A 12,033-nucleotide genomic window follows, 5' to 3' on the forward strand; every position below is an offset into this window, starting at 1 on the left:
GGGGGGCGAAAAAGGGAGGAGAGAGTCCCCCTTAGATTGCTGGAAAAGCTAATCATGGGACCTGCTTTTGGGGGTGGGACATGTGGGAGAGGGGCTGTAATAAGGAGAAAACTGAGGCATGACCGAGCAAAAGAACTGGCTGGATCCAATCCACGAGGTTCCCAGGAGGTCTCCCATCCAAAGACTGATCAGACCCAGATCAACTCCGCTTTGGCGAGGTTGCTGCTTAATATGTGCTTCAACAAAACCCCAAGGCTCAGTATTGCATTGTATCCCCGGTAGCTTAAAATATCTAACTTGGAAAATGGTCTTTGTTGCATGACTGTTTTTATATACTTTGAATGGCCTTGAAGTATCATTTTAGCATGGGAGGAACCTGGTGTCAACTAGTAAACAGTTGTCCAGGCAACAAGACAAACACATTTTTGCAAGGTAAAACAAAACCAGCATCAGGTAATGAATGGTGGTAGCTTTCAGAGACTTTTAGGGTCTATGGAAGTAGAGTTTGACCAACAAAACTTTTTTAGGCCACTTACAAAGAGAAGAAGAGCTTCTACTTTATAACAGCACAACAAGAACCCACGGAACTAATGGGAGGGGGGGGGGATCTATCAACAAGGACAAGGGTTCCTTTAGCCTTTTCCCAGTTTCACAGGAAAGTTTAAGAGACATGGTATTCATGCTGTATCTGTGTTAATAAAACTGTAAGACAACCTCTCTCTCTCTCTCTCTCTCACACACACACACACACACACACCACACACACACACCACACACACACAAGTTCCAGAATTACATCCTTTTAGAAATACGTAATTCAGTTTACTACTCAAATATTAACCTGCAATGTTCCTCCCCTATGATTATATTACTGGGTTTACTTAAAGGAGATGTATCTTTTGATTTGAGATAAGTTTGAAGTTTGCTACCTGCAGCAAAAAATGGTAGTTCTTGTTAACTGGAAGAAGAAAAACCTCCATTTAAGAATGAATGGTTTAACTGTGTTTGGAATACTGCCTTAATGACAAGTTTAACATATTATCAGAGATTGATATGCTCTTGATGATTTATACCAGACAAATTGTTGAATGTTAGTTATTATTTATTATGTTTTGGAACAATTAAATTTATGATGGAACTCTGCCTTTTATGAGTTGCTATGATTGGGAAGTGAAATACTGTTTGATATATTTGAGCTTAATTAATTGATTTTGGTGATACAATCATTTATTTATCATCTGAGTCTCTCTCCACTTTTTGGTCTAGCGCTTAATAGCCTATAGCTCATATTTCTGTTTAACTGTTCAATTATTTCTGTAATCTATATGAAACAATAATATACATTTTAAAAAATGTTCATGCCTCTCATTATGGATTAGACCCCCTCTTAATTCTTCTCTTCCCTAACTGTGAAATTAATGGCTTAGTCTCTTGCTATTAAAAATCCTAAAATAGGAAACGTGGAATGGAATTTTTGTTCTGCATAAGATGCAGTGCCATTGCTGGTTCTGATCTTCAAAAATATGCTAGTTTACAAGATTTTTTAAAAAAATTCTTCATTCATCTACCAAATATACCCAAGTGTAAGCACAATTAATGAATAAAAACTGGGCTCTGGGATCTCAATCCAAACTGATCACTACATTCTATGAAAGTGTTGAAAAACTTTGTATGTGTTGTGCCTTGGTTGTAAAAACAAGGGGATGTTGGGAAGACATCCTTTTGGAAAAATTAAAACAGGCTCGGAGAGACGATCACCTGATTTCTCTACAATACCGGAGAGGCCTCAGACCAGTGAAGAAAACAACCCCGCTATCTGGACATGACAGGTGATATGAAATGGAGAGTCATCTACTCTGTCTTTTGCTGGCATACTTTAGCTACCTGGACATTTGAAGGTCAGTGACTGGAATGGAGAAACATAATGTCAGTGGTTAAGAGTGGAAGAAGACAGGAATTATCTATTACCACTACTCAGAAAAACATATAGAGGAAAAAATGGAGAGAAAGTAGCTCACTGCACATGCCAAGGGGACACGATACAAAAATTTCATTTCTGATCCACTGTTCTGCAGAAGGTGAACTTCAGACCCACCTAATTTTGATCCAAAGGTTGTTTTCCACCAGCAGAAAGGCCATTTCCCCCCATCCACTGCAAACCCTCACAATCTTCCTGAAGACATCAGTCTCCCAGGAGAACCATTTTGGAAGGCTCAGTGGGCTGCAGTGGGATGAGGGCAGGATAGTCCTTTCCTGCTGGTAGAAGTGCTTCCCGTCAGTGGAAAATGACTTTTGGATCCAACCTCTTATATAATCTTTTAGGTTGTTTTCATCTATAAAACCTTTATGTGCTAGCATTTCCTATCCCTTTACCTGTTGCAATGAAACAACAGCATCCTCCGTCCTATCCATTTTGCTATAAATCTTGGCAAGGAGAACCTGGAAGCGGGCATCTTCCATCAGAGAAGACAAATCATTCACTGCAGAAATGGAAGAAAGACACGATGCAAAGTAACAAATGTGATAATATCAGACAATTATTTAGTATCTTGGATTGAGTGCAAAAGGAACAAAGATACTACTGATTGTAACACAACTGTTAGGAAAGAGGCATGGCTAGTTGCTGAAAGTCCAGCCGAAAGATCTAATCTAATCTAAGGTGGTGTTACAGATGTGTCCCCTGAGAAAATTCTGCTTTCTTGTTTTTGCCCACAGCTTGTTAAGGGATCATTTAGAGCCAGAAAGCACAAAACCAAAGGATGACCAAGAACGGAATGATCAACCCACTGTCTGTATTGTCGAAGGCTTTCACGGCCGGAGAACGATGGTTGTTGTGGGTTTTCCGGGCTGTATTGCCGTGGTCTTGGCAATACAGCCCGGAAAACCCACAACCACTGTCTGTAGTTTCCCCATCCTTCAAAAGGCAGTTTTGGGACAGAAAACTATGACAATAAACCCAAGGCAAAATTACTCCAGATAGAGCCTAAGGACTTCAATTGGTTAGAATAGAGTAACTGCATAGGATTGCATTGGACAGGATGCAAACATAGCCCATGAAGAGACACTACACACTCAAAGAATAAAAACGGAACCGTTTACATATATTTTTAGTCAATTCACTTCAGTGGCTTTTAAGGTGACTAAAATGACCCAGTCCTGAAGAAGGTGGTCAAACCCAGCCTATTTTTATGCATCCTTGTGTATCTCTTCCCTAATCCCTATTCTCCTTTAACCCCATGCATTCTTAGGCTTAATATCAGCTGAATTTCTACAAGATGCTTCTCCTGAGGTGGAACATAGGAAAGGGAATGCTTTGGTGCAATGTAAGATGACTTGCTATAGACATGGCATCCAGAGTTGTTGGCCTGAACTTATTAGAACACAGATCCAGAGGAGTTAGCCGTGTTAGTTTGTAGTAGCAAAATAGTAAAGAGTCCAGTAGCACCTTTAAGACTAACCAACTTTTCTGTAGCATAAGCTTTCGAGAACCATAGTTCTCTTTGTCAGACGCATATTAGAACAGTCTCACTCTCTCTCTCTCTCTCTCCACATTTGCTGAGTGCCTTCAAAAGTAATTTACTCCAAGGAGAATTTTGATGCCGAAGATGTGAGAGAAGGGGAAGCCCAGCTGAGCATCTTACATCGCTTTTTCCTAACTTAGGGAGGAGAATATAGGATTCTTTACTGCTCCATTTTGGCCACTGTCACCAGCGATGTGGAAGTGAGAGAATATAAATGATAATGAATACTTTAAATGGAGTGCTATTCCCACAACATCAAAAGCAAACCAATAAACTCCCTGACTTATAAATATAAGGATCAGAGCACGTATTCCTGAAGAAAACTGAATATGCACACACCAATTAAAAATTCTCATTTTCCAGGCAAGAGTTAGTCGGCAGTTTTACATACATCAATGTGAATTCTATTTGAAGTAAGAAGGCTGTATTCATACCAGGCTCATGTTCTAAAACTTGCCGAAGTACTTTTTCTGCTTTGTCAAACTGCTTCAACTTCAGCAACAGCTCAGCCAGGTCATAGCAGAGGAAAGTTTGTTGACCAGTTTTTATAGCAGCTTCATAATAATTGATTGCCTTTGTTTAAAAAAAAGAGACGCACACAATTCAGTATTGAAAAGATTATATTTGACATTTCCAAAGCAAATCTTAGAAATTAGAAGAACTTCAGATCCTCAAAATGGAAAACTCAATAGATATTTCCTACAAACTTCTGCAGTTCAAAAGCATTAGCCAAAGAATTACAATTATTCCCTTCATTACATTTTTTTGTTCTAATAAGAGTCAAGTGAGCTCAATAAAAAAATTACATGGCTTAGATCGTATGAGCCATTGTGGATCTTTCCTACTTCCCCTTCCTGTACAGGCTCTTAAAAAAGGTAAAGGTAGTCCCGACATTTTCTTGGCAGACTTTTTGCGGGGTGGTTTGCCATTGCCTTCCCCAGTCATCTACACTTTACCCCCAGGAAACTGGGTACTCATTTTACTGACCTCGGAAGGATGGAAGGCTGAGTCAGCCTTGAGCTGGCTATCTGAACCCGGCTTCCGCCAGGATCAAACTCAAGTCGTGAACAGAGCTTGAGCTGCAGTACTGCCGCTTACCACTCTGCACCACGGGGCTCTTACCCCTTACCTTACATTTACCTTACAGGCTCTTAAGACCTTCAAAAAGCTGATGCTTGGAGTTAAGGAGGCTCCACTGTGATGAGATGAGCTCATTGCCCAGCAAGGATCACCTATGGGCTGGAGAACTGGAGGCTTTCACGGTGGAGGTCCACACCAGCATAGCACAGGAACAGTGGAGCCCCTGTAGGGAAGGTATGGCTGTGCATGAACACTTAGGATGGGGGCTGGTCAGCTTGGAGTATCCCTGGAGTTGGTGCGCCATACCCTTGGCCAAAGTGCAGGACTCTCCTGAAGAGCAAGGGGAACCAGGTCATGGCCTGGAGAACTGCACGTGTCCAGGAGTGCAGCCTGCCACGAATCGGAGCTTGACAGGAAGGAAGGGGCTACTACAAACCAGGTGTGGGGATAGAAATCAGATGACATTCTGCTAACACAAGAGGCTCTCTGCTGGTGGAAGACTGAGTAGCGTCACCTGATACTTTATCTTATTTGCTCCTATGATTCTGAGCATGAGCTTTTGGGAGTTCTCAGGAGGCTGCTAGAGAAAGAACAGCTACTCAGCTACTCTTATGTTTGTGGGCTGTGGGATCTAGCTTGGTATACTTTACATAGTGAAGGACATACCAGGAAAGGCATGTCAGCATTCGAAACAATGGGTGTTACTGTCTGTTTCTACAACTGAAAACAAGTTTGTATTAATATGCAATGCAGGACATACATTTCATTCCTATAAGCTCTTTATATCGTACCTTGGAATAGTTATGAGTATTGACTAGAGCTTTCCCTATTTTAGTAGCCAATGCTCCGTCCCTAGGGTTCTTCTTCAAAGCCTGTTCATAAACCTCTATAGCTGCTTCGGGCTAGAACAAGAACAGATATAGTTAAGAAACTCATAAAAATTATGTCAACAGCCCTGAAAACACCGGCCCTGAAAATAATGGCCATTAAATATGTATTTCATATCGATGTGACCAAACTAAGCAGATACATTTCACAGACACAAAGGCTAAATGTGTCCCTGTAATTTACATATATACACAAACTGCAAATACACAATCCACAGTCGCTACAAAATAGGCGTTCAGAGTCCCAGTAGAAATCAATCTTTCACCACAATGGGTAAATATACAGTTCCTAGAGGTTCAAGCTGTGGCGTAACGCGTTATCCAAAATTTATCAATTAATACAACAATTGGGAAGCAAGGTAAAGAAAAAGGGGGGGGGAAGGGGGACGAGACGCAGAGAGGAGCGAGAAGGAGTTATTCAGAAAATTGTTTAAAGGGGGGGGGGGGACCGAGTAAGGTCACAATTCATAGAAAGGACGAGAAATCAATATCTCTGCGTCTCGTCCCCCTTCCCCCTTCCCCCCCTTTTCCTTACCTTGCTTCCCAATTGTTGTTCTTCCCGTAAAGTGACATTGTAACTTCAGAAAATTAATTATAAAAATGTATGTATTAATTGATAAATTTTAAATGGGAGTAAGTACAATGGGACTTTAAATTGATTTGGGCGTGTTCCATCTAACTAGTTAAATGGAAGGGGAGGGATCGGGATTTCACTTGATAACCTATGGAGCTATTGATGCGGAATGGTGATTGAACTGAACTAATTCTCCTTTTGATGTAAGTAAATGAACGGTGTGTGATTATGCAATATTGTTGTGCTATTGGCGTGATATGTGTAGCATTATTGTGTATTGTCAATTTCAGACATTGTGGCCTGAAGAAAGACATTTTGGTCTGAAACGAGCGAAGAGAAATTGCCGGCTCGTACTCGTTGCCATCTACTCACTTTGCCACTTACCTGCTCGGAGCGCTGTCCTTCGGACAACGCGTTACGCCACAGCTTGAACCTCTAGGAACTGTATATTTACCCATTGTGGAGAAAGATTGATTTCTACTGGGACTCTGAACGCCTATTTTGTAGCGACTGTGGATTCTGTATTTGCAGTTTGTGTATATATGTAAATTACGAGTATTTCTACGATTGTGCCTTTTCACTTCTTTTTCCTTTGGTGTACTATTTATGTGGAAGTGAACCCCCTCCCCTTCTTTTTCTTGCCGTAAATGTGTCCCTGAACAATTTACATGGCAACGTAACTCTGGTTTCAATGGCACAAGATCCCATTATGTATTTATGCAGGAACGAGGCAGACGACTACAGAGCTCTCAGTCTACTGAGGGTTTCTTGGCATGCATCCCCTAATAACTAATGGGTTACCACCCTCAGGCAGGGAGAGACTGCGGAAATAAATTTGGCAGGAGAATGGAATGCCCTACTTCACACCAAGTTAAAATGACACTCTGTCAGGAAAAAGAGTACCATATAACTGACATAGATCCAGAGGAGCTAGCCATGTTAGTCTGTAATAGCAAAATAGTAAAGAGTCCAGTAGCACCTTTAAGACTAACCAACTTTACTGTAGCATAAACTTTCGAGAACCACAGTTCTCTTCGTCAGACGCACGGAAGGTATGAAGAATCCTATATATCTCTGGCCAGTTTCTTCATACCGTCCATGCATCTGATGAAGAGAGCTGTGGTTCCTGAAAGCTTATGCTACAGTAAAGTTGGTTAGTCTTAAAGGTGCTACTGGACTCTTTACTATATAACTGATAGTAACCAGTTCTGGGCAAGACTCTAGCAAAAAGGAGGGAGTGACAGAGAATGTATAATTAGAATATTCTTTAAATCAGGTAGGTTAGATTTGGGGAAAGTCTTAAAAACACCACCAACTGGGTTCCCTGAAGTCCTCGTATGTTTTTCCATGCAAAAACTTCCCTACATGCAGAACCCACACAACACATCTCAGCATATTCATGATAGCCACATGCAAAAAGACCACCACAAACATCAGTAAAGTTGTGGGTCCTTTCCATCCCCAACTAGCCATACCAGAGGTAGAATCTTTCACTCAGTCAGGGGGAAGGCACAGTGAAACAGAGGGTATATACAGATCTCTCAGTTCCCAGAAAGACAAGGCAGTTGTGTGTCTGTGCTGAGTTGGGAAAAGACTTATGATGATTCCTTTACACACAGGGGTTTGCTGTAGGCACCAAGACGAACTGTGCTCTTAGCACACTTCCCCTCCAAGAGAAGGGCTAGCATGTCAGCCATCTGTAGCCCATTACTTTCCAGAACAGATCTGCTCGACTTTTAAGGTTGCCCTATGCTTACCTCCTGGATATTCATGTATGCATCACCGAGAAGAAGAAAGGTGTGAGAACTTGGCAGCTTGTCCACCAGGTCTCTGGGAAAAAAAAGGAAGAATCTGTGTTCAAACTAATAGCAACAATATTTGTTTTGCAGGGGTGCAATAGTGTAGGAAGGTTTCTATTGCCAGAAGTATTTGTAGGAGGTAGTACACTCTTATTTCCCCATCATAAGATACTGATCTGAAACCATTTTTAAAGTTATCAAAGATTTCAGGTATTTCAAAATGAGCGCCTTCTTGAGCATATTGTGTTGGTTTCTACTGGAAAACATCTTTTTTTAGGATGCATTTTTACAGAAAGCAAGAAATGATGTTGATGTACATTCTTGCTTTTGGTAACACAGTCTCTTACCGATAACAGCTCGCATACAGCTTCTTGTCTTTTCGGAACTCCAAATAAATTTCTGCCATTTTTCCTTTGGCTTGGACAAAATAAGGCTGGTCCACTGTTACGTTTCGGAGCATCGTCAGAGCTTCTTCCACATCTCCTTGCATGAGAGCGAGGTCTGCATTAGCAATTGTAACTCTCAGTTCTTCAGGGGTGCCGGAAAATTCGGTGATAGCATCTTGCAGAACTTTAACAGCTTCATGCTGCAAAGCACAGTCATTTCAATAAACAGAAAGGTTTCCGTGCCTAAATGGTTTCTGTAATTGCAGTGAACCATTCTCACACTGTCTTAGGGGACACCCCCTCCACACACTTTTAGAGGGCTCCCAGAATACATTTTGGGGTTGGCCAGGTTCATCACGGCCTTGAGTAAACTCGGAGCACACCTACAACACAACCAACTTTTTCTGTGGCTGCATATTGCTGAGGGAAATTAGCACTGTCAGACAAGCTGGGGTTTTTTTCGGGATGCTTATCTGACATTGTTGATTTTCTCAGTGAGGAACTTCTAATAAGCTTTCAAGGAAATCCAGGGTCCCATGGAACACGCAGCCACTGCAGCAGACTGTCCAATATGTAGCCAGAGGATAAAATTCAACACATTTCCCATATAATTTAAATCAGAAATGGCTTTATTTTTATACTACAGTAACAGTGAGAAGGTCATTCAGAAAACCTCCCAAATCCTTTAATCCAGTAATTCTTACTTTGTTGTTTTATTATGGACAACTGTTCTGGCTTGTTGTATGTTACTAAACCTGCTTGTGCTATATAATCAAAGGGTTGACAGTGTGAGGATACTTGAAAGGCTTCTGCATTAAAAGGCTTCTCAGACCCTATTCCATCAATGCCTCCCATATGTGTGTGACACCACAGACTTGAAAGTTTTACCCTGAAGATCTTACCCACCTGAAAATATTTCCTAATTCTGTAATCATAGTCTAATTGCATCACTACTAGGTATCTATTTTATGCTGTCTGATTGAATTATTTTCTTTTGCTGTCACTGCACTATCTTCTACCTTTGTAACCCACATTCTGCAATATGGTACGTTATGCCTTAAGACTTTTTTTTGTTTGCTTACTAATTGTATATCTTAATGCGATATGATTGAAATGTTTCATCTATTGTGTAATCTGCCTTGAGTCTCGGTGAAAAATATATAGTAAAACACACAAACAAAACTGCATCTAAAAGCCTGCTCTTTAAATCCAACGGGGACATTTCACCTTTATATTAGCGCTCAGACTGTCATACCTGTTCACCATTCAAGCGGTGAGCGTCGACCAGCTCTAGGTAGATGGACACACGGTCACTTGTATCAATTTCAACTCTAGTCAGATTTGATTTTGACGAAGCAGCAACTCTTCTCATTCCAGGTAAATTCATCGCCATCTGTAAGGTTTTGATGGCTTCTCCTATTTCTCCCATCTTTTTCTGGGCTTGAGCTTTTATTAAATGGTACAGAGGATGTTCCCTAACCTAATAAAGAATAAAAATAGTAACAAACAGTCATCCAAAAGAGAGAGGAGGGGAAGAAAAGTATTTCCAGAAAGCACTTGCTGTGTTAAAATCATCCTCATATTATGAAGATAACGATCCGGGCAATCAGGAAGAATGTGATTTCATGCTAAGTTTTATGACAGTCTTTCAGGAATCTGTTCACCACTCACAATAGTGCTAGGCAGGGCTTTTTTTCAGGGGGAATGCGAGGGAATGGAGTTCCGGAACCTCTTGAAAATGGTCACATGGCTGGTGGCCCCGCCCTGATCTCCAGACAGAGGAGAGCGGCGCGGAGGGCAATCTAAACTCCCCTCTGTCTGGAGATCAGGGGGTGGGGCCACCAGCCATGTGACCACTTTTTCCTGAGGGCAACCCACTGAGTTCCACCACCTCTTTTCCCAGAAAAAAAGCCCTGGTGCTAGGTGCTCTAGCTGATGAGCCAAGATCACCTTGTAATGGTTCAACAGCCCGTATCCAACACACAGTTCCTCCAACAGAACAGCATTTCTGTTTATAGAAAAGGGGGTGATGATTTTTGTCAATTCTCCCTTCCTACCAGTGGTGGAAAGCGCCATCAAGTCACAACTGACTTACACCGACCTGAGAGAGTTTTCAAAGAGGCAAGAGATGAGCAGAGGTGGCCTGCCATTGCCTAGTGACCCTGGACTTCCTTGGAGGTCTCCCATCCAAGTACTAACCAGAGCCAACCCTTGTTAGCTTCTGAGAACTGACAAGACTGGACTATCCTGGACCATCTAGGACAGGGCCTCCTTTAACTACAGATCCCCATTTACCTCTTATGCTGTTCCTGAGGAGCCAGTGACACCTCCCAGGGACACAAAGGGGGAGCTCAGTGTGCTATAGCAGTAAGGGGGAAGGAGGAAATTCCTGTGCTGCAAATGATTGGATACGCACCAATATATCTAAGAACTCTTCCCCCCTTTTTTCTTTTTAATTACAAACAATTGTAGTATAATTTTGGATATCTTGGAAAATGTACTTTGGAACCAAAGCTCTGTATCCACACTTGTACTTAGTAACAAGTTCTGGTACCAAACAATGTGCACAACAAAAAGAGAAGAGCTTCAGAGTGCCAAGAAGGAGAGTTGTCAAGGATCATCTAGTCCAACCCCCTGCACAATGCAGGAAATTCACAGCTATCTCCACCTCCAACCCCCCACCCCACCCCAGTGACCCCTTCTCTATGCCCAGAAGAAGGCAAAAAACTACCAGGATACCCAGCCAATCTGGCTTGGAGGAAAATTTCTTCCTGACCTCAAAGTGGTGATCGGTATTACCCTGGGAGTGTAAGAATGGGCCACAAGAGCCTAGCACTACCTCATCCCTTCATGCCCTCCCTCTCCCAATGTGCACACATTCATATTGAGTCACAAAATCAAAAAGAGTCCAGTAGCACCTTTAAGACTAACCAATTTTATTGTAGCATAAGCTTTCGAGAATCACAGTTCTCTTCGTCAGATGCATGGAGGGCCAAAAGAAACTGGCCAGATAGAGGAGGAGGGCGGAGAGTTGTTTGCATCTACTCTGCCCTCCCCTCTCCTACTCTATATCTGACCAGTTTCTTTTGGCCCTCCATGCATCTGACGAAGAGAACTGTGATTCTCGAAAGCTTATGCTACAATAAAATTGGTTAGTCTTAAAGGTGCTACTGGACTCTTTTTGATTTTGCTACTACAGACTAACACGGCTAACTCCTCTGGATATTGAGTCACAGAATCATCACTGCTGTCAGGGGGCCTTCTAGCCTCTTCTTAAAATACTTCCAAGGAAGGAGAGCCCACCACTTCCCGAGGAAGCCTGTTCCATGGAGCAACCGCTCTGTCAGGAAGTTCTTCCTAATACTAGCTGAAAACTTTTGCTTTAACTGTAACCCATTGTTTCTGATATGACCCTCTGGGGCAACAGAAAACAACTCTGCTCCATCCCCTATGTGACAGCCCTTCAAATACTTGAAGAGGGCTGTCATATTATCTCTCTGTCACCTTTTTCAGGCTAAACATACCCAGATCCTTCAGCCTTTCCTCATAGGACTTGGTCTACAGACCCCTCACGATCTTTGTTACCTTCCTCTGGACATGTTCCAGCTTGTTCACATCCTTCTTAAATCCCGGTGCCCAAAACTGAACACAATACTCAAGGGCTGATTCCGCACACGTTGGATAATGCACTTTCAATACACTTTAGCAATCGTTTGGAAGTGGTTTTTTTGTTTCATGCAAGAAAAACTCAGTTCCAAATGATCTCTCAAGAGGACTGGAAGTGCA

The 12,033-nt window shown here is 42.0% G+C and overlaps 1 protein-coding gene across 1 annotated transcript in view; it reads right to left on the reverse strand.

Annotated features, from left to right (window-relative positions):
• TTC21B (tetratricopeptide repeat domain 21B) overlaps window positions 1–12,033 on the reverse strand; it is a 49,950-nt gene that overhangs the window by 13,012 nt on the left and 24,905 nt on the right. Inside the window, exons 14-19 of the mRNA XM_054972400.1 lie at window positions 9,503–9,727; window positions 8,209–8,447; window positions 7,820–7,892; window positions 5,393–5,503; window positions 3,956–4,094; window positions 2,374–2,480 (exon numbers count right to left, since the gene is read on the reverse strand). Of these exons, the coding sequence (XP_054828375.1) occupies window positions 2,374–2,480; window positions 3,956–4,094; window positions 5,393–5,503; window positions 7,820–7,892; window positions 8,209–8,447; window positions 9,503–9,727 (894 nt within the window). The remainder of the gene's footprint in view (window positions 1–2,373; window positions 2,481–3,955; window positions 4,095–5,392; window positions 5,504–7,819; window positions 7,893–8,208; window positions 8,448–9,502; window positions 9,728–12,033) is intronic.

Source organism: Eublepharis macularius, chromosome 2, assembly GCF_028583425.1.
Source record: "Eublepharis macularius isolate TG4126 chromosome 2, MPM_Emac_v1.0, whole genome shotgun sequence".
NCBI classification, from domain to species: Eukaryota; Metazoa; Chordata; class Lepidosauria; order Squamata; family Eublepharidae; genus Eublepharis; species Eublepharis macularius.